Source organism: Cygnus olor, chromosome 19 (genome assembly GCF_009769625.2).
Source record: "Cygnus olor isolate bCygOlo1 chromosome 19, bCygOlo1.pri.v2, whole genome shotgun sequence".
Lineage (NCBI taxonomy): Eukaryota > Metazoa > Chordata > Aves > Anseriformes > Anatidae > Cygnus > Cygnus olor.
In genome coordinates, this window is record NC_049187.1 from 5,714,838 (window position 1) to 5,736,932 (window position 22,095).

A 22,095-nucleotide genomic window follows, 5' to 3' on the forward strand; every position below is an offset into this window, starting at 1 on the left:
TACTTTCTGGGTCATTTTCCTGTCTTGATCTTTTGATTCTCATAATGCTGTTTGATTTACTCCCATTGTCAATGAGATAATCTTTGAGTAACCATCCCTGGCCCTAGGATACCTAGGTTTCTGTGCCTTGAAGGGATTGAGTAATAACATTGTTCTCTTTATTGTAGAACTAAGTTTTTAAGGTTCCATGTATTCACGCATAAAGATATGTGTTTACCAATGTATCCCAAACATTTAGCAGCAAGTTGCTTAATAGCTGAAAGGGAGATGTTCCTCACAGGAGGGGAAAAAAACAACTTGATTTTCAGTAGATGAGAGGTCTATTGTGTACCAAAAAATGTAAATTTATATGTAGCAATGCTCAGTGAAGATCAACAGTACCCTTTAGGCTGTCAACTTAAGACATGCTGTTTTGTAGCCTGTAATAAAGGAAAGAAAGAATCCTAACCCAATTTCCTGCATTGTTAACTTGCATCTATGTATCTTCAAACTGAGCAGCAGGATTAACTGAATGTAGAACTTTCTCTTCTGGATTCGGTTAAGCAATCTCTAGCAGGTATGATGTTTACATCTGGCACATAAAGGCATTTCTGAAGATCAACGTATGGAGTATGGGACTAAATCAACATTCAGATTTGTGTCCAGTGTGGTAGTATGTGCATTGAATTGTAGACTTATTGTTTATAAACTTATTGAAGGCTGTTTAATAATTTGTGTACAGGACAAAGCAGAAGAAAGCCCGTCTTTAATGTATCTGCTTAATATAGGGGCTAGTCAGGCATCTACAAGATCATAAAACTATCCCTCTCTTACCAGTGCAAAATAGACTGGTAACCACTGTAATAGGATGATTACGGAAGCAAAAAGGATCAATTATGCAAAATGATTTGAAAAAGATTCCACGTTTTCTGCTCCATGTATGTATTCCCTGTGATGATACTTAAGCTTTAATGCTTAACAGGAGAGCATTTTCTCTGTGTGCAGACAGCTGTGACAAGATAAACGACTCTGGGCATTACCATGGCCAGTCATTGATTAATACGGATGGTCATCTCCAAACTGATTATTGTAAAATCAGAACAGTATAAAAAGGCCCAAAGGAAAAATCAACATATGCTGTTGCATTGAAAATTATTAATGCTAACTGTATATCACCAGCAATTGTGTTCAGCTTACAACACTTTCACCTAAAAATCAATTTTGAGGCCTTTAATGAGTCTTTATTATCGCGAATAAAGCAGTCTTTATTGGCGTGAATAATAAGACTAGAAAATAAATTATTTCAGGATGGATTCTCTGGAATGGCAAAGAGCAGAAATGCATCTTCACCCTTGCTAGGTTTAGTATAAGAAATGACAGTCACGATATTTTTTTCATGCAGAAGTCGTGTGAATTGGACATACTTTAAATTAATTCACCACTGACAGAAAGCAAGTGCCGCAGGAAGGGTTTTGCTGCGAACTCTCCCCCCCCAAAAAAAAGTAAAAAAAAAAAAAAAAAAAAAAGTGGATGGACCTGCTAGAAAAGTCATCTCAGCCTACAGCACAGAATAACATTGCAAAAGTCCCTGTTTTTCTTCCAGGTTCCCATGACAAGCTTGCCAAGATGTGACCACAGCAAACGGCCTGAGGCTGTTGGTTGTTTTTTTTTCCCCCATCTCTTCAGTGAGACGGTTACCAAAGATTCCCCTGGACTATTAAAAACAAACAAACAAAAAGGGGGTAAAAAAAAAAAAAAGGCAGAAAAGCAATGTAGTCGGCTACCATCTGCTCCTCCTCTTCAGCCGCTTATTGAAAATTCCCCCTGCCCCAGCCCTGGACAGATGGTGCCCATCACCTCCCAGCCCTCTCGAGGGCCGAGGGACCCCGCTTCTGTGCGGGGGACGAGAAATGGAGGTGTCGCAAGCCGGGGCGATGTGAGAGGAGGCTCCGGGGGTGATGCAAGCCTTGCAGGGACGCCCTCTCGGAGCGGCTGGGTCCTCCAGCCCTCCAGAAGGAGCTGCCTCCTGCCCGGGCTGGGCCGGGGAGCGGGGCCGGGCAGGTGGTTTATTGTCCCCGGCGGGAAGATGGAGGCGGCTGGTGGGGAGCGGTGAGAGCCCCGGGGTGCGATGTGAGTGCCGGAGGGCAGGGAAGAGGGGATGGGAAAAGGGAAGGGAAGAAGGGGGCGCGGGGAGCTCTGCGGGCTCGGCGAGGAGGGGAGGGTGAGAGCGTGTTTTTAGGAGGTGGGGTTTGGAAACCTCCTCCACGGGCTGCTGCTTGCGATGACCCCGGGGGAAAGAAGAAGGAGGAGGAGGAGGAGGAAGGGGGGGATCGGCTCAGTGAATGAATGGGCGGCAGCGGCGGCGGCTCCCCTGCTCAATGGCTGCTGGGCTGGTAGGCGCCAGCCCCGCAGCCGGTGCCTCCCTCGCCCTCCCGTGTTTTGTCTCAGGCTCGCCCCGCTCGGGGCTCCCCAGCCATGTTCAACCAGCAGCAGTTCCAGCAGCAGCTGCTGCAGCTCCAGCACCTCCTCCAGCAGCAGCAGCACCACCACCACCACCACCACCATCCCCCGACGCAGCAGGGAGGCCGGTAAGCGCCGCTACGCGAGGCCGGGGATCGCGGGCCTGGCCCGGGGGACCGCTCGCCTCCGTCCCTCCTCGCCCTCCCTCGGCGGGGAAGGCGACAAAGGGAGGCGGGGGCGGGCGCTGGTGGAGGCCTTAGAGGCTTGGAGGGGAGCCGGGGGTGCTGAGGGCGGTGTGGGTGCTGACGAGGATGCGGGTGATTCCTGAGGGAGGGAGCCGGGGGGCGAGGGCTGAGGGCCGGCAGCCCGCTGTGGGGAGGCCGCGCCGCCGGGCGGGTCGGGCTGAGGCGTGAGGAGCGGGCCCTGGGGGCGCGAAGGGCCGCGGGTGCGCCGTGACCCTCCCGCTCCCTTCAGACGGCGTTTTGGGAGATGGGTATCAGCCTGCCAGGGCTGCTCCCGGCGCTGAAATCCCTGAGGGGATGTAAAATGCCCTGGGGTTGAGCGAATAAAGCAAGATGCTCCGAAGGGAAGAGGCTGCCCTCGCAGCGAGCGGGAGCGCTGGGGTGGTCGCTCCTCAGCCAGCAGGGAGTTCGCTGGAAAATGCTTCTTCCCCCAGAAACGTGTCTATGCACCTCACTGAGCCTTGTTGAATAAAGATGCACACTTCAGTATTGTAGTTTTATAAAAAAAAAAATTATTATGGTGGTTGAACTTCAGTTGCTTTTTTTTTTTCTCCCTGGGTCTTCTGGTCAGGGCGAGGTTAGTGGATGCTGTTAAGGCAACTTGTTTCTGCAGTGGCACAACGGCTGAGGATATGACTGAGCATTATGGGGCGTGTGTGGGGAGAAAATTGCGTTTTGTTTGTTAGAAGACAAATAATGCCTGCCAGAATTTTTTTAAAAAAGAAAATAAACAGTGTTTCCTAAAAAAAAAAATTCAAGAGAGAAAATAGCTGTTTTGGTTCAAACAGTTGTCCCTGATGAGCTGAGATTTATTGAACTAATAAAAAAATCTCTGAAATGATGTATTTAATTGCAGTTACTGTGCTCTGTAAAGGCTTATGCTCTGGAAATTCACAGCAAGAGGATGTGAATTTAAGAGCAAAGTTAATTCCTTATTTAATAAATTATAAAAAATGACTTTATCCATACAAAGCATATGGTTATGAGAGAAACGTGGGAATCTTTCTGTTCTAGAAACATTCATCTCCCTAAATCTTCCATTTTTGTATGTCTAAAACTGTAACCAAAGCTGCTCTTAAAATGCAAATGTGAGGCTGCGAGATAGCATGGATGCATCTCGTACCTTTAAAAGTATGTTTTTTCTGGCATAAATTTCTTTGCTCTGAGACTGGAACAATCTAGAGCAGGAAATGTGAAGATTAGCTGCTGTAAAATCTGTCAAGGGGTTGTTTTTTTCTCAGCATGGTTATTTTGATCCATATTTGTACCTGTTTACAGCCCTATGACAGATTTAGCTGTGTCAGCAGTTGTTTTTAGAGGTGGGCCTGACCTTGCAATCGCCTGAAGAAATGCGTGCCCGTTTCTTCAGACTTTTGTCTCATGCCTGCTCCACCCTCCTTAGGATTGGAGAGTCCTTTTCAGCTCACTTCTTCCTCCTCATGTTTTAAATACGAAGGCTGTGCTTTATTTTATCGTCCTGTTCTTGCAGTTAGGGGGCACCATTTACAATTGTGACCTGTCTGGCTCTGTGTGGGAGGCGTAGATTTTGGAAAATGTGCTTTAAGCTACTGAGAAAACTCCCTGGTTTTTAGAACTTTTGTTGTTGTTGTTAAATGTAGCTGCTGATCTAGATTGCTAGTCTCTGCTGAAGAGCTGCTGTATAATTCTGTAGAACTGCAGTCAGCTCCTGGGCTTTTTTTATGCTGCTTGACAGGCTTTATGTGGGCTTGGTGCTAAGGAGTTCTCTCTGACCTCAAATTCCTTGATAGACAATCTGTCAGCTTTGGAAATTCCAGGAGAGTGGAAGAAAGCGGATACAGTGCTGGTGTACGGTATCTTTTCATGCATGTATATGAGCATTTCAGCTGTTCTTTGCTCCTCCGTTTTGTACTTGTTAGGGGTCTGAAAATGAAGGGTATGGTTTTTTATTGGATTCTTATGATTAATACCTTCTTTTCCAGGGGTTTGCCGCCACCACCACCGCAACAGCAACAGATGCTGAGCTTACGTGCAACAAATCAACCATCGCTACTCAATGCCAATCCTATGCTTCAGCGGGCCTTACTCATGCAACAGATGCAAGGTACTGTCGTTATGGGAGACGCTTACTTACTGGAGTTATTTAATCACCCTTCATGGACTGAAGCCATAGTATGGCTATTTCTTGTTGAACCATTGCAGTGTTTGTATTTGGCATTTCTCTTTATCATCTCTTTTTCCTCTTCAACTTTGTCCATAGCACACATCACAGAGGTTCTTCAGTTGATGAAAATCCCATGTGCCTAAGCGTTCACAACTAGGAATAGCACTAGAAGCTATCAGGTTAATATTAAATATGTGCATTGGAAACACCTTCCCTCTTAGACTTGATGGAAAGAGTATTTTTCCACCAATATAATTAGAGAAAATACTTATATTTTTATGATTTATTATTTATCTCATTTGGGAGGTTTAACCAATTTATTTCATTGTCTGTTACATTACACTAACCTCGTTTGCAAAAGTAGATGCTTGTCTTTGTCCAAGCTTAGTGGAATACAAACAAATAAAGCATATTGTGGTGAAAAATGGTTTGGGTTTCAATTGTGTGGAATTTTGATTCCCTGAAATGACTGACATGGTGGGTAATATCACTGGGATTGGGCAACATCATTATATTTCCAGAAGTGGATTTTTGATATATTTTCAAAACAAATTTATGAAGCTGCCTTAATAAGAGCATTGCTAACATAAAGATATTAGGAATAAAGCTATGTTTTTATTTTTGTCTTAACCTGATACATGTTTTCAACACAGATGTGTACCTGGGACAGTTTTAATGTTACTAGTTTAGGTTAAAGCTTAGAATTTTTCTCTTGTTTGTGAATCCTGCCCTGACGTGAAGACAATAGATTTATTCTGCATGTTGTTAACTTGCCTTTTGTTCTCTTGCCCATTTAGCAAGAGGGCTCTCTAGTGACCCCAGTGGCTCTCTACAGTCCTGTGTCAGGTTGTAGGGAAACTAGCAGTAATGAAGAACAAGCCACATTCTGGAGATTGATGCATGTATTTGCGTCAGGGGAAAATAGTCTGACTGTGCTTTAGTCAGTCATTCTCCTTTCTGATACATTTAATGTTAGCCTAGTCTGGCCTTTTCTCTAAAGCAAAACCTCTTATTGAGAAGTCGTATTTAAATAGTATGCTGAGGACCTGAGGCAAATTAGATATGAGAGCAGGAGAAGGTTTATTAATGAACACTCTACGGCACTTTGTTTTAATGTTGTCCCTCTTTCTTTTCACCTCTATATGCTGAGTTGTGTTGTGACTTCTCTTTCAGTACACTATATCAGCTAGCCATGGGTAACATGCAGTACAGATGTAATATTCGTTTGGCCCTTTATTGGGATCTGAATTTTTTGGGGTCATTTCACATTTGGATTACATGGAAGAATATCTGGTGCTGTAGTATTTCTGTACCTGGGAAACACCAGCATAAATACTTTATTGGCTGTATACCGCTTCAGCAGTGGGATTAGGAAGAAAAATAAATACTTTGTAATGTATGCCTGGTTCTTTGCAGGTACTAAAGCAAGAGCAGGAGATGATTTCTTGCCTTATAGGTGTATTGTTTTTTTAATGCAGCTACATATTTTCACAGTAAGAGATTATTTATGATAGGTAATAAGAGATTAGATTATTTCTGAAGACAAACATAGGGTGTGCTCCCTGTTGTATTCCAGGTTTTAAGCAATGTAGCTTAACTTCAAATGTTGGGTGCCTGTCTCCAGTCTTCTCTAGCCTGTTTTAACAGCTCAGCAGTTGGAATATGCACTTATTCAAGTGAGAAGTAAAAAATTACAGTATAAGTCCAGATTCCCAGAATGGTAGACAGCTTCTCAGGGAGTGGCTGAGGCATCTGTACGCTTCCATTCCCTTATCCCCTGAAATGGGGGACCGCCTTTGGAAGGGACTGTTGAGACTGTTAATGGTCTGTGGATGCTGAAGAGAACCGTTCAGAAAGCAGAGCATTACAATTGGAAATGGCAGCATCGCAAATGTCTCAGTTTAGCTTGACATGTTGAGCTTGCTTGATAACAAGGTGGCAGAGAGGACTGTCAAATCTCTGTTTGAAAAGTCCAGTGTTGTTTTAAATGAAATGCTGTTTCTGGCCAGTGTTAAATAGCATCCGTGGTATGGCATGAGCTGCCAGCTGCACAAATGTGGGATGAATTTTTCTTTTTTTACAGAGAATTTCTGTAAAACGAGACTTGTTTTCTTGCAAACACAAGCACTGGTGTGCTTAGATCAGATAATTGCTCTAATGATCTTAGCCTGCAGTGACAATCGTAATTAAATAGCCCAATATATAGTAATAGTTGCTATCAGATCAAATTGTTCTGTGGGGACTAAAATGGGTAGAGCATAGAGTGCTCATATGGCACCCAGTACAGTCCAGTGTCTCATGTGGAAGAGTCCTTCCCTTCTCTCCCTGTTGCTTGTATGGGGGGAAGATTTTCTCTCTACTTTGCATGTCTCAGGGTGGTGATGTGCTGTGTGTTTGTATTTGTAGGAAACTTGCGTGGATTTAACATGACAGCCCCAGCACTGCAGCAGTTTTTTCCTCAGGCTACAAGACATTCCCTCCTAGGGCCACCACCTGTTGGGGTCTCATTAAAGCCCACTCGCCTGGGCTTCCCCAGCCTTCCCTTCCAGCGGCAGAACCGGATGTTTCGCAAGGTGAGCTTGTAGCTTCCAACTGTTTAGGAGCTTTGTGCTCCTTTTGCACTTGCAGTGGTTGACTGTATTGCAGGTAAAGAACAAAAAGGAGAGAACTTTACAGTGAAAACTGTTTTTGCACCATACTGCTAACAAAGAAATGCAGAAAGAAGTCCATCCCTAAAGTTCTCGTGGCCCATATTTACATTTTTGATGCTAAGGTCTTTTGTCTGTTCTTGCTCAGGACAGAGTTCCTCATAGCACAACAGTTTAGATATAAAATGAAAGGAGACTTTAGAGGTACCAACTTCAGAGTAATAACAGTAAAAGAAATCCTGGCTGAGTACTTTGCTTTACAGAGGCCAGAGTTTCTACCCCATCAGCCTTTCAGAGCAGTTTGGTGTTCCCAAATGACCTGCTGCTGCCATGGACATGTCACTCTGCCTCTTTGGGCTGTTTTTCCTTTTTAAGGTCAGAATTATATCTGGTAATGTGGATTTCGTAAAAATTAATTTCAAAAAAATGTTTAGTATTTTGGAAAATGCTAGAAAAATTGAACATTCTCACCTTCCACCATTAAGACATCTTTGTCCTGGAAGTTGGTTTTGGATTGATTGACCCAGTGCTTCTCCCCTCTTAGATTAGCTTTTGCATATTTGATCCCATTTTGTCAGAACGATGTGCTGGATAAGGTAGACTTCCACACTTGGACTGTCCTTCCTCTAGAGACACTTTGCCTGTTGCAGGATTTCCAGAGGGTCCCTGACAGGAAGCGGGAACTAGATGCAGGTTCTTCATCTCAGACGCAAGGTGATGAGAAAATGGAAATCCCAGAGGAAGTGCAAGCAGGGTCAGAGCAGAACAACTCCTCTCCATCCACAGGTAAGAGGGAGCCTGTAGTGAAACAAATGCTTCCAGACAATAAACTCCTCATGGCTATTCCTGCAGCAATGACATGAGATGTCTTTAGTCTTACCTTTTTCTCTAATTGTAAATACCTAAGTTGTCTGTTGCGACCTTCTGCTTTTGATGCTTTTTATATGTACTATTATCTTGATATTTTTAATACTTGTAAGCCAGCTCCATATCTCTTGCATGAAAATCTCTCAGAATGCATCTTGACACTGAGCTCCGTTTGAGATGGGAGGGAGGAAAGAGAACTGGTTTGAAATTAAAACTTCCACATTGCCTTACCCATGCTGAATCGAACATCTCATGGAGTTAAAAACATGAAGCAGAACCAGTCCCAGTCAACTTGCTAAGGAAAAGATGAGTTGAACGAGTGCTCCACTTGTCAGAACTGAAACTGGCACTGAATCTCTTGCAGTGTCTGTACAATACAGAAGTATAAATATTCTTTTTGCATACTCAAAAATGCAGGAACATGGTGAGGTTGTGGCCAGGGTGTATGTGGTAGGGAAAGTTACCTGAGTAAAGGGTTGCTGTCAGATGGCTATGCCACTTGACATATGTTAATATTCCAGTGATCTGGGCTCTTGTCACCTAGGTATAGGACTAAGACCCAGTTAGTAGATGTAAGTATGGATTTCTTTCTGGACCCCACCTCTTAGTGACATCTGCAGTAAAACTCAGATCTCTTAGGTCATGAATTTCTTGAATTATCTAACCTTGTCACTACAATTCTCAAATTCAGAATAAGCAAGTGTATAGTACTATTTGCTCTAAAATAGCAGGGATTTTTTTGGTACTGACCATTCAGTTAGGGAATGTGCTTGTGGTGGCATGGTTTGCTTTGCTGAGGAAATCTTCTGTGTTCCTGCAGAACCAAGAACTCCAACAGAATCCGTGTTGAACACTGAGCCTGCAGCAAAAAGACTGAAGAGGTATTTATTGAATGGGGTATTGAAATAGTTACGGGCTTTAGAGGTATTGTCTAGTTTTGGGCAGTACTGTACTGGCCTGATATCTGGCATTTAGGAGGTATTTCAAATGATTGTGAAAATCTCGTGATGCTTGCTGAGATCTGGAATGATATATTTCTCTAAACCTCTTGCCTAACTGCCAAAAAAAGAGAAATGAGCAGCCAGGTATCAGAAGAGAAGAAAGCCTTGGGATATGTTAGGTACAGTGGGCATAGGAGAGGATGGTTTATTTTGTGGAATGAGAAAGGGAAGAGAATCAGTACTCCCTGATATCCAAGCCCATATTCATGGGCGTTGAGTTCTGTATCCTTTCTGCAAAGATCGTCTTTGCCAGTACCCCTGGCTGTTAGGTAAAAATAAACAAAGGCAATCCTATTATCTGCAAGTGTTGTGCAGCGCACAGGCGAACTGGCCGTTGTAGGCCGATCTTGGCACTCCCTGCCTCTCCAGAGGGTGCAGGAAGGCACAGGCAAGGCTGCATTGCCATCTAGTGGGAAGGCACGTTACAGAGCGCCGCATGCCATCTGCATGGTGCTGTACCTCTCCCAGAACTGTCACTGTGAGCTGGTGCGGGGGGAGAAGAGGAGGAAGTGAATAAAGATTTCTGGAGGCATTGATTTGAGAATTCTCTGACATATGTTAATGACTATGAGTCAGGGCTCCTGGGTCCTCTTATCTTCCCTGTTAACAATTCACCGCGTGGTTTCGGACAAGTTTCCTCACCTCTCTGTTTCCCATCTGTAGATTAGAGATTAATGGCTAGCTTTAGGGAGAATATTCCAGGATTACTTTGATGTTCTGATGATACTTTCATCATGTAAAACATTAAAGACTGATAAATATTATTCGAGCAGGGACCATTGTGAATTATGGACTGCAAATTAGCAAGAAAGTGAATAAATTCAATTAAAGCTAAGTCAAATGCATTTGAGCATATGTTTTGTTAATCTGTTTGCCAAAGCTAATTTAATTTTAATTACATTAATATTTAGTAGGGTATTAATCAAAGTCCTGTTACATATACTCAAAAAAAAAAAGAATCAAGTCCGAGGAATGACAGATCTTGCTGCAGCAAACCTGCTATTAGGAAAATCCTCTCCTAAGCAGTAGCTAGGGACTGCCAGATTTGATGCATAACTTATGGCTGGTATTTAGTTAAAATAGATCACTCCTTAGCTTTTTTTGAAGTGTTTCTGTTTACTTTTAATGAATAGGTGATAGCTCTGAAAAAAAATAGTTTACCGTTCTCATAATGCCCTTCACAGATAAGAATAGGTCTCCCCCCATTAGTGTCACACTTTTGTTTCTTGTTTCATCGTTCCATTTCCCTCTGGCCAGGAATACCAGCCTCCTTCTTCATTTCAGGTTTTTCCCACTTCTGCTTTTTCTCCTATGTGCCATCTGTATGCCTGGAACAACATCCTCATTCCAGTGCAGAAAGCACTCATCTTCAAATCCTCCTTGAACACCCAGTTCTTCTAGCATGGCCTGACAAGTACCCATATAATACCATTTCCTCCTTAGCTCCTGCTTGTGATGGCTTTTGCTCCCCTAGATTGCTCCCTAGATTTGCAGTTTAGGCTGCAAACCCTTGCCCTGGAGTGCTGTCACCATCTGTGTGTGGTATAGTGTTGAGCCTGTTGGCAGCACTTGACAAATAATGTTAATGCCAGCCACTCTTGTTTTCATCATGTTTGCACTGCCCAAACCCTGCTGTATATTTATAGCCGTATAACCCAGTTACATTTTCACTTATCAATCTGATAAATTATGTGGGGGGTGTGTGTGTTTGGATCACAGGGCTCAGTACCTGCACAGTCTGCGTTCTTGCCTGTGCAGAATGTTCCTGCTGTTCCCTGTTGGCAGCAGGATACTGGCAGGCGGGGTATCAGGCTCGCCTGAGGGAGAAGGCATTCAAGCCGTGGTGAAGGTGTTAGTCCTGATGGAAAAATGGGAGATGGGGAAAGGCATTGTGAAGTATAGTGAGTGTCCTCTGCAAGTCAGCCGTTTTTTCTCGGCAGTCTCCCCGGGGTCTTTTTCTCCTTAGTAGATTATAGTACCAAAGAAAACAAAGCAAAGTCCTCTGATTTGTGTCCTGTACAGCTCTACTTCCCCCAAAAGCGGAACTGTAGGGACTCTGGAATGAAGCATGACTGATACAAATAGAACAGGCTGTTATGATGAAATCCCTGTAAGATGTAATTGAGAACCTCTCTGTTCCCTCATGCACAGAGCAACCTGGAGTGATGTCCAGGTTCTGCAGTTTCCCTGCAGGTCACCGATCAAAGGAATGAACTCTGAGAGTTCTTACTAAGAATATTTCCTCTATGAGCTTATTTCTCTGCAGGCCTCTCAAGTAGGAGAGGGCAGTGATCCAAAGAATGATTTGTAACTTTCTTGTCCAGTCTATTTGGCTGCTGTTTCTGAACCTCTTCTAGAATGATCACTCTCCATTGTTTTCATTTATTTCTCTGCATTGCTTTCATTTATTTCTGCTGAATCCCTGCCTGAAATACACTTCCAGTAGCTTATTAATTAGGGGGGTTTAGTGGAGAGTGTGGTAGCTTAGACCCCAGCCTGTGCCTTGGTGTGCTTTCTTAGTCTCTTGATCTATAACATGGCAAATAAGGTTGTTTTCTTGATATCCCTGAAGTATGACTGAAGAGTCTGCATTAGAGGTTGCAGCAGGCATCAAGGAAGAGTCGAGCACCCATGGCCAAGCTGATGGTGAGTTGCTGAGCACTGTGATTTGCACTTTTAGGGCACGCCTTTCTGGAACTGCACTTAACTGTCAGCAACCCTGGATCCTGTGAGTCTCTTCAGAAATGCCCTCCTCTCCAATCGTACAGGATGGGGAAAGGAGGAGAAAATGTAGGAACCAAATCCAAACATAGTCCCCTAAAACTGTTACGGTTGCCTTGCAAATGATGGGAAGAGTTTCCCTCTTTAATAAGGATTTATTTGGAGAAAGGTTTGTATGCTGGGCTTATGGCCAGCAGCACTGCGGGGAAAGCTCCCTGACTTCATTCACCTGCTGCTTTCTTTTTTTCTGTCATTGCTATTTTGATTTAAGGCAGCTGAAAAGACTCTCTGTCCCTAGATACAGACAATGTAAAGGAGTACGCAGCTGAAGATCTCTCTAAAGAGAGGAAATTCTCTGAGGAACCAAAAGCTCCTGAGGTAAGCAGACACCGCTCCAAGCAGGCTGGGGTGCTATAGAACATACAACCTCCCCCTCCATCCCAGAGATGCCTGTTGCCACTGGGAACCAGATGGCACCCACGTCTGGAGCTCTGTCTCCTGCTGTAAGCTGTCGTCCCTAGCAATAAGGCATAATATGTCTGTAATTAGTGCACAGTCTGCTCTGACTTGCTGCTTTTGTACCTCTGCTAGCCTCTACCTTACCTACTGCTGCCTGTTTGTGGATGCTGGTCTCGGCTAAGAGTTCAGTGCTCATATGGAAAGATGGAAAGTTGAATTGAAAAAGCCACTGAAAAATCTATATATTAAAGGGACACAGCTAAAAATACACCTTTTGTTGCTGAAGAACAGACGTAAGAAAATTGGGTGATGGTAGGAAAGATGCAGCTGCTGTAGGACTTGCTATCACAGCAGGCTTGAGCAGATAGTGAGAGTCTATGTTTCTGAAAGACATCTAGGAAAAGCTGAGGTGAGTGAAGCTAGCAACCTGAAAGCCTTTTTTTACATGATATACCTTGCCCATGTGCTAGACATTAAACCATCTCTTTCACTGTGTAAATCTGTGAAAGCAGACAAGATTTAACCCGTGCTGTGAGTCAGACTTCAATCTTCCATAACTGAAGACATTTGAGGCTTAAAAATGTGGTCAAATGTATCATCCTGCCCTTGTATGAGTTTTTTCCTGTGTCAGGTGTGGTTTTGAGTTGCCTTTTGTTCTGCAGGAAAGCATGAGCTGATAGTGTCCCTTACCAAGGGACCACCCAATATCATTTGTTGTTCATCTCCAGTGACTGGATCATACAGTGTCTACAGAGGCTGTACAAAAAAACATTTGTACTAATAGGCCTGGTACCATGACACAGGAGCTGTTGATCTAGCAGTGCTGGGAGAAGGAGTGTGAGTCTTTCTTATCAGCCTCCTGTGGATTCAAGCTTAAATGTACTTTCTAAAGGGATAGAGAGCTTAGGTCGCATCTAGAAAGCATGTGTAATTTTTAATGTCTTCTACCGAGAGGTTGGACTTAGTCTTGATTCCTTCTTTTGACAGGTGTTGAGCTCTGGAGGTTCACTGAAAGTAACTATCCAGCAGAGCAGCGAGAGCAGAGCTATCAGTACAACAGCTCTGAAACCAGGGCACTGGACCTGCGAGGTGGGCACAGCTGATCCCAGCCCTGAATCAGTCCTTAAATTCTACTGTTATATCTGCAAGACCAACTGCTGCAGTCAGCAGGTATAAATCCGCAGGTCTGACTGGGGTGGACTGTCAAGAGAAGTGAATTCGATGGCCAGCTGCCATGGGTGCAGCAGGAGACTTGTTAGCCAGAGGAATATAAAAAATGATGACAGGCGTGCAGATAAAGTAAACCTCTTCTGAGGAGCTGGCAGGCAACCTGCTAGGGAACGAATGTGGGTGGATCCACAGGCAGCCATGCTCTTAAGCTTTTATACCATTTCATTGTTACATAGCAGTCAAGAGAATGGAAAGCATAGCTCATACCTATTATTTTCTGTATTTTGAATACATTTAAATGGATCTTTCTCCTAACCTTCTCTTAGAATTTCCAATCCCACATGGCTGGAATTCAGCACCAGCAGCGCCTTGGGGAGATTCAGCACATGAGCAACATTTGTTTTGTTTCACTACTGCCTATGGTGAAGGAGCAGAAGTTGCTGGCAGAGAAAGATGGGTGAGTGTTGATCCGAGATAGAGAACACAACCTGAACAAGGACCTACATGAGTTTCAAAATTCCTCAGGGCACGAGGGTGCCTCTGTATCCTAGGATAATGTACGAAATCCCTCTGGTTTCTGGGGCCTTAATCTGCTTCAGGCATCTTCCTTCCTTCTTGGTAAAGGATACCAGTGTGAATTTTCATAGAATCATAAAATCATTCAGGTTGGAAAAGACCTCTAAGATCATCTAGTCCAACCTTTAACCTAGTAATAAAGTCCCCCACTAAACCATGCCACTAAGCTCTAGATCTACATGTTTCTTGAAGACCTCCAGGGATAGCGATTCAACCGCTTCCCTGGGCAGCCTATTCCAATGCCACACAACCCTTTCAGTAAAGAAATTTCTCCTAATACCCAACCTAAACCTCCCCTGGCACAACTTGAGGCTGTTTCCCCTCATCTTATCACTTGGTGCTTGGGAGAAGAGCCTGATCCCCACCTCACTACAACCTCCTTTAAGGTAATTGTAAAGTACAATAAGGTCTCTCCTGAGCCTTCTCTTCTCCAAGCTAAACAGCCTTTGGAGAAAAGAAGGTGTTTTTGACCTGGTGTGCAGTTTTTAATACAGCAGATCAAATTGGAGACTTGTTCTAACTGGTGCCTTTCTGTCAGCGTGAGCTATACCTGCTATGTAAGGGGCTGGGAAGGGGATAAGATAAATCCAAGCCTGTGGAGATAGGAGTACTGAGGAAAATAATGCTGAGAACAGATTGCAAATTGCAGTACTCCATGGAGAATGTAAAAAGGTGTGACTTACAGATATATCCATTGTCACTTCAGAGAGACCCAGCAGCGGTGGTGTAACACTTGTCAGATACACTTCACCGGGGATCTTATCAAACATCGCAGGACCCAGGAACACAAGGTAACAGCCATGGCACGGATGTCATCTTTGCACTGACCTTTTGTGGGGATTGAGTGGAAGTGTCTAGCATCTCCTGCTCCCCGAGCAGCAAAGGAGAGGTGATTGGAGTGGAGAGATACACAGAAAGTTCTGCCAGTAACGCTCTTGCTGTCTGAGGGCACTCCTGTGCTACCTGCTGCCTGTGAACACCAGTATGGGTTGAACTTCCAGTTACCACGCTATGTCAGTATAGAGGTGCTTCAGGCCATTTTGATCCTTGACTTTTCTGAATAAATGTTCAGAAAGGGCCTACTGTTCTTACCTAATCAGTTGAATGGAGGAATTGGTGGGCAGCCTGTAAGTTTTCAAGCTAAAATTTAGGCAGGCCACTATATTTATTATGTGTGTATTTGTTGGCTCCTAGGGAAATAATTCCAGAACACCTCTAACAAAACACGTTTTGCTCTGCATATTTTCCACTGTTTTGGCAGATAGGAGGTAGCAAGCCCTTTTTCTTGAAAATAAGCCCCCTTTTTTGTGGTCTCCCTGTTTTAGGTGCAGGGCTGTGAGTCTGTTTTGCCAAAGATCTATCTGCATTTCTTCAGTGGTGCTTTTTGTGACTTAATAGATCTTCTCATCCTTCTTTCCTTAGCTGGCCAAACGCTCACTTCGTCCTTTCTGCACTGTCTGCAGCCGCCACTTCAAGACCCCTCGCAAGTTTGTGGAGCATATGAAATCCCCTGAGCACAAACAGAAAGCCAAAGAGGTAATACTGCCTGAGTGGAGAGCTGCGCAACATTGGAGGTAGCTACGCTACAGAGCAGGTTAACTTTCAGCTTCTCAGACTACTGCAGGGATGAAAAGAAGGCTTGCAGTCTTCAAACCCTGTTTTCAATTTTAATCTTTGTCTGGATTCCAGTTGTCAGAGCTTAAAGAAATTGAGTGAGAAAGGGGCAAGGAGTTGGGTTTGTCTGCAAACGAGATAGCTTTGTGCCTCTCTTGCAGTCCCATCCAGTCTGTTCAGAGCCTGAGGTCTTCCTTGGTTAGATGGAGAGTGTGGAGTTGATCTGATCTTTCTTTTCTGTACCTGACAGGTGAGAATGGGAGAGAAGGAGTTGGGCAGCCCAGAAGATTCAGAGGAGTTGATCACAGTGGATGCTGTTGGCTGTTTTGAAGATGATGAGGAGGAGGAGGAAGAGGAAGGAATTGGTGAGGATGAAGATGACCTTGATGTAGTGCTGGTAGAGAATGAGGATTCTGCTGCCAAGCAGGTATGCCATGCAAATGGAGAAGGACTGATCTATCTGAGAATCTGCTGTGGGTTCCTGTGACTTATTTGGTCTTGTCTGCTTGAGCTCAGGGTTTAGAGAGTCTAGCCAACCTTGCACCCTACAGCAGGAGGGTGAGGGCCCTGGAGTTCTTCCAGAGCACAGGACGGTGCAAAGGAGAATCAGGCACTATGTGTGGGATGCAGAAGGGTGTTTCTGCTGTGCTGTACAGCTCCTACTGGTGCCTTCAAACATTACCTTGTTGTTGAGGAGCATAAGCGATGTGTTTTCAGGGGAACAAATTCCTGTCAAAGACATTGACATAGTCTCTTTGAATAGCCCAGCAGCAGCTTGGTCTCATAGCAAACATATGTGTGGAGGTTTATCTTGATAAATATCATTTTCCCAGTAGAGAGCTGTTACCAAGAGGAGGTACATGGCTAAGCTACTTCAGGCTTTGAGTGTAAGGGGTGTTTTTAACCCTTGCAGTGAAGCGGCCTCCTGACATTGAGGTTTGTATCTGGCCCTAAACATATGCTGTGCAACTCCGTCTCTGGTGTGTGAATCATCTGTTTTACTCCCAAACTTGCCAGAAAAATGTAACGTCCCAAGAAGGGAACTGGCATAGATATTGGCTAGGCACTAATGCTCTTTTGGTTTCCAGACTGGGCTGAAGGAAGTGTCTTTGGAGGATTACGAAGGAAGTGAGAAGTATTGTCCAGACACTGCCTATGGTAAGCGAGCACAGTTGAACACTAAGGCCCACAGAGCCTTCTCCGGCCGCATGCTGTAACTGTAAGGGAGGATGGTCTCTGTCTACTGCTGTAATGAATTCTTTGGCCATATTGCTTCAGCACCTGCATCAGACTGGTGCAAGTCACTGCTGCCTGGAGAAATGCTAAGTTGCTCTCTTATACTGAGATAAAATGTGAGGATGTGATTGATGTTTGTCAGCTGTCTTTCCCTTTGAGGAAGAAAGGGTGAGAGCCAGACACCTTGACAAGGCAGGAAATGGAACAAATAGGGTAGGAGTACTGAATAAGCTAGGTGGCAAACGAGGGATGCTCTGGAAAGATGGAGCCTGAAAGCATATTGATTAGAATGCTTTCCAGCACAAATGCAGCTTGTACAGAGATACTGAGCAGTACTGACAGTATCGAGCTCTCTGCCAGAGCCCAAACTGTGCATGTTTCCTCTGCTTCAGAACCCCCACGCTCTACCTAGTGGTTATTCAGACACGTTGCTGGACTGGTGGGCAGCGTTGCCTCCAGATGGCTGTGTCTCGTCCCCACCCTGTAAGCGATTCTGACTTCAAACCTCTAACGGCCACTTGTGTTGCGAAGAGGGCAGCTCTGCAGAGGCTGTTTTGTGCCCAAGGAGAGCGCTGTTTACACCTATCTTCCATATCGCTGTAACCTTCCACTATTGTGTGGCAGATGGAATAATGATTCATGCTGTGAATGTTCTCTGCGTGTTCCTCTTGCGCGCCTGCTGTCTTCTGCTTGGTTTGATCCCATTACATTAGATCACATGTTCTCTGTAGTTTTCCATTGTATTCTTTTTTCTTTTTTCCCCTTAATGCTCTGTGTAGTTTCTTTGCTCTGGCAGCCAGATTTCTCTCTGAATATCAAGCACACAGCCATTCCATGGTAAGACAAGATATTCAGCAAGTCATCTTGCAAACCCCTGATTAACAGAAGCAAAGCTTTCCAATTTTCCTTCTTCTTCTCCCCTCCCCTCCTTTAATTTCCCTTTTAACATACTTTCATTATTTTGAGTTCCATTCAATGTGATCTGTGATTTCCCTTCCCCTCCCGTTTCGCAGGCCTGGATTTTCTGGTCCCCGTCGCAGGTTACCTCTGCAGGCTGTGTCACAAATTCTACCATAGCGACTCTGCTGCCCGGCTCGCACACTGCAAGTCCCTGATGCATTTTGAGAACTTTCAGGTTAGACCCTTTGGCGATTGCATGGCCTGGCATTTGTTACCCCTGTGCGTGTCTCTTCAGTGAATCCACCACATTAGCTGTCTTGTCCTCAGTTCATTTCCATCATCCTTGGTGTGCGTTGTGCCACAGCTTTCTCCTGGTGTGCTCTGTGCTTGTTTCCCATTCACCCCTTTAGATCTAAAACCAGTCCAGTCCTGTTTTCCTAGCTACTGCTGCTGTCATCTTGTTGCCCGTTTCTGGCTGGAAATCTTCCTCAGAGTGTCTGCTCTGTTTGCTGAGCCTGTGGAGTCTGTTGTTGAGTCTAGGCCTCTTCTTTTCTTTGTTAGACAGATTACAGGTGGGTCAAAATGGGGAAAGAACAAGACAGAAAGAGGCTGTTCATTTTAAAGAAAGCTGATGCACACGCATCTTCTCATGGAATACTACAGTGACTACAGGAACAGCTCCTTTAGCCGAAGTTGAAGGTGTGATTCATCCGTGAAGGGGCCTGGTAAAATCAGATATTCACCTTAGAAATCTGGAAATTTAACATCACAGCACACCGTGGTGGAAGCTACAAGCTGTAAGAGTACGTTTGGTCCCCAGGGTCAGCCTGCAACAGGAAGGAAGTCAGTCAGTCTGATGCTACATGTTCCTAGAAAACTCCTTAGCACAGAGCTCTGCCAGCTGATGCTGTTCCTTTGCTTTACTGGCTCCAGCTAAAGATGCAGTATTGCCCCTGCTGCTTTCATATCTAGCTTTCCCTACTGGGCTGCCCTGGAATCTGCCTCCATTGTTCTGTCCTTGTTGACTTGCTAGGGGCGAGGGGCCTGGATTAGTTCCTTGTGATAGGTATGCAGGGCTTGCACTGGCTCTACCCTCTCCCTTTGGTGACCACTGCTTGCATAGGAGAGCAGCGTTCCCTGGCCCTGGAAAGAAGGGAGGTTCCTACACTGACTATGTCCTCTACCAGTACCCAAAACCTGTTTCCCTACCACAGATGTATCCAGCTATTGTTGCATCTTAGTGTTTTTCTGCTAGTTTTTGGAGAAGTTAACTATTCCCCATCAACCACTGTGGCCTCCAGCGAGAGGTGGGGTTGCTGCAGAAGCCAGCACTTAGAGCTGGGGATTTGGAATGGCAAGTAGCAAGAGAACACTACAGCTGTTCCTTGAGGGTTGCTCATCCTCTCCCACTCCTGCAGCTAGTCATTTCTGGAATGAAGGAGTTGGCCTTGCAGCTTTCCTGGCTTATTTTAGATCAGCCCAGAGTGAAACTGCAGCAGCAGCGTGTATGCCTCCCTTCTGGCCCGTTTAAAAGCTGAAATCAGATGCTTTTCAAATGGACACCGGAGTGACCTGGAGGGATTATTTGTGGCAGAAGTCCAGCCTTTAATATCTGCAGGCAGATAGCTAGTCTGCTTGGCTGCATCACAGTCTGAGTTAAATCATTTCCAATTTCTGGAGTATTCTCATCAGAGTAGGCTAACAGAGGATTTCAAAGCAGAGAATTGTCTGCTGTGAGGCAGTTTACAGCATCACTTTGAAAACAAACTGGCACACTCACACTTGATTACGTTTGGGTACAACATTATGACTTGACTGATCTAGCTCCGTTGCATTATAATATTACATGTATTCCACTATTTGAGAACAGGGAAAGAACAAACGCAATGATACACGAAATGAAAATGTAAAGCGGCCAGTCTGACATGCTGTAATTTCACACTGCAGACTACAGGAGCACTGCTTAGACTGGTGAAAGCCACTGTGCTGAAAATAATTTTGTTAAATCGTCACGTCTAATGCTAGGGCAAGTTCAAGGCACCTTTTAGCAGAAAGCTGACAGTGATTTGGTGGGGGGAGCTGCTGACTGCTGCGGAAAGGGAGCTTTGTTTCATTCCCTTATCTCATGCTGTGTCTGGGACTTGGAAGACCAGATTCCTGCTGCATGTTAGATAGCTACAGAGAGTCACTGCTTTTCAGAAATCCAGGCTTGAAAATGGCTAGTAGCCATTTCAATCTTTTTACAGACCTCTACTGGCTCATCATGGTAGCTAGTGTAAATGAGTCATTTTATTGTCAATATGCTTACCTTTATTCTGTAGACAACTTCAGTACCTTGTAACAAGAGGATATTCTTGGTATCTTAGTGTTCCTATCAACAATTTCACTGACTGCAGAGATTATATCAGCAGAATGAAAAATCGTAAGCTTTCAATTTAAGTCTTGCTGTGGCTGTTGAACATTAAACTGCTCCTCTCTAGATAAGGGCAGCGCGTAGCCTCATGTATCTGGGGTACGTGTCCAGAGTTAGGTCCTGGCATTAGCTGGAGCAAGAGCTGTCACTTGCACTATTGTATCTACAAAGTCCTGAGTTTGACTGATATTAACAGTTACCAAAACATTATTTTTGTCTCAGGAGCCACATGTGTGCCATGCAGTCACTCAGCATTAAGTAATTAAATTTTTAATATCACCACTTTTTCTGACAGGAGCTGACCCTTCTCTGCTTGAAAGCCTCAGCAGCCAGGCCAGGAGAGCTGCTGAGACAGGCTGTGCCCTTGCAGATTGTAGCTGTCACTCACCATTGTTTTTGTACAGGTTTTCCTGGACCAGCTTCTCGCTGCAGTGACGGTCGCTGGGCTGGGCTTGTCTCTCACATTGGTTTATTTATGTTTACAGAGATACAAGGCAGCAAGGCATCGTGCCACAGCTGCCTACCCCGAGGCTCCTTTGCATTCCCAGGGCTCCAGCTCCCAATTGCTGGATGATCAGAAACAGCCTCCTGCTACAACAGTAGATACCAGCAAGAAGATGAATGCTGATCATGGGATAGACAAGGAGGGTACAGAGCTGTCAGCACTGCAAGAACAAACTTCAAGGTCTCCAGAGGGTGAGGGTGAGCTGGCCACCTCTGTAGCAGAGGGCAAAAGCCTCGCCAGCATGACTGATGACATGTGTGGAATCGCGGTTGTAGAAGAAGAAAACCCGCAGGAGGAGAGCAAGTCCGCTACCACTAGTGCCGATTTCCCACTCCCTGAAGAGAACAGCGCCGCGGGGGAGTTGTTGGGACATGCTGCGTATGAGGAGGAGGAAGCCAATGCAGCCGGGCAAAGGGAAGGCACAGACAACTGCCAGGATCCAGGGAGTGAAGGGGGTTTAGGACAGAAAGAGGCAACAAACGCAGGTCAGGAGGCAGCAGCAGAGCCTTCCTCCCTAGCCAAAGGTGAGACAGCCAGTCTTACCTCTGCTGGGTGCAGACGCTCTTCTAGGCGCAAACCCAGATAGAGTGGCCTTAAAGGGAGAGCCCTTTACATACGATATTTGCTGGAAATGTTTATTTTCGGAGTCTTTTAATAGAGCAAAACCTTCAACTTTACTGCTGTTTTTATTTTAAGAATAAAATAAGCCTGGCTTTAGCGTGTCTAATACGGGATGGTGTTGATTATTACTTGTATAGTTGGGATACTACAATTACGTGGAAAGACTGAGGCTTGGATTGTTGAACCTAAAAGAAGAAAGTAATGTGATTTTTTTTCATAGGGGGATATGGCTCATGAAGTAGATGGATACAGATTTTTTTTTTCCACTAAGAATTGTTTGTAGTTCCTCTCTGCTTCCTTTCCAGGCAGAGAAGTGTATTTCTTGGGAGACTGTGCGTGCCCAATTCTGCTCCTCAGAAGGGTTTTCTTTCACAGATGCGCACTCTTGGACCAGCACTGTGTCCTAAGCTAGGCAAGAATGTACATCTTGGTCATTTGTTAATACTACAAGGCTTAATACAGTCTGTTCTCATAGTGGAGACTCAGGAACAAATTTTGTTTCAAACTGATTTTAATAAAACAGATTTCTTATAACTTCTT

General features: G+C 44.7%; 1 protein-coding gene across 2 annotated transcripts; it reads left to right on the plus strand.

The window, feature by feature from the left end:
* Positions 1-1,960: 1,960 nt before the first annotated feature.
* CIZ1 (CDKN1A interacting zinc finger protein 1) lies at positions 1,961-22,086 on the plus strand. Of its 2 annotated transcripts, XM_040531150.1 has the most exons (15): positions 1,961-2,567; positions 4,643-4,764; positions 7,231-7,397; positions 8,123-8,258; positions 9,160-9,220; positions 11,913-11,986; positions 12,360-12,439; positions 13,508-13,690; positions 14,017-14,147; positions 14,973-15,057; positions 15,689-15,802; positions 16,131-16,307; positions 16,969-17,038; positions 18,130-18,251; positions 20,915-22,086. In XM_040531150.1, exons 1-15 carry the CDS (start codon positions 2,455-2,457, stop codon positions 21,518-21,520), a joined length of 2,241 nt encoding a protein of 746 aa, XP_040387084.1. In that variant the 5' UTR covers positions 1,961-2,454; the 3' UTR covers positions 21,521-22,086. The 2 variants fall into 2 exon arrangements, with proteins under 2 accessions (XP_040387084.1, XP_040387085.1); XM_040531151.1 differs by lacking the exon at positions 18,130-18,251 and having other exon boundaries at positions 2,147-2,567; positions 20,978-21,225.
* Positions 22,087-22,095: the final 9 nt, after the last annotated feature.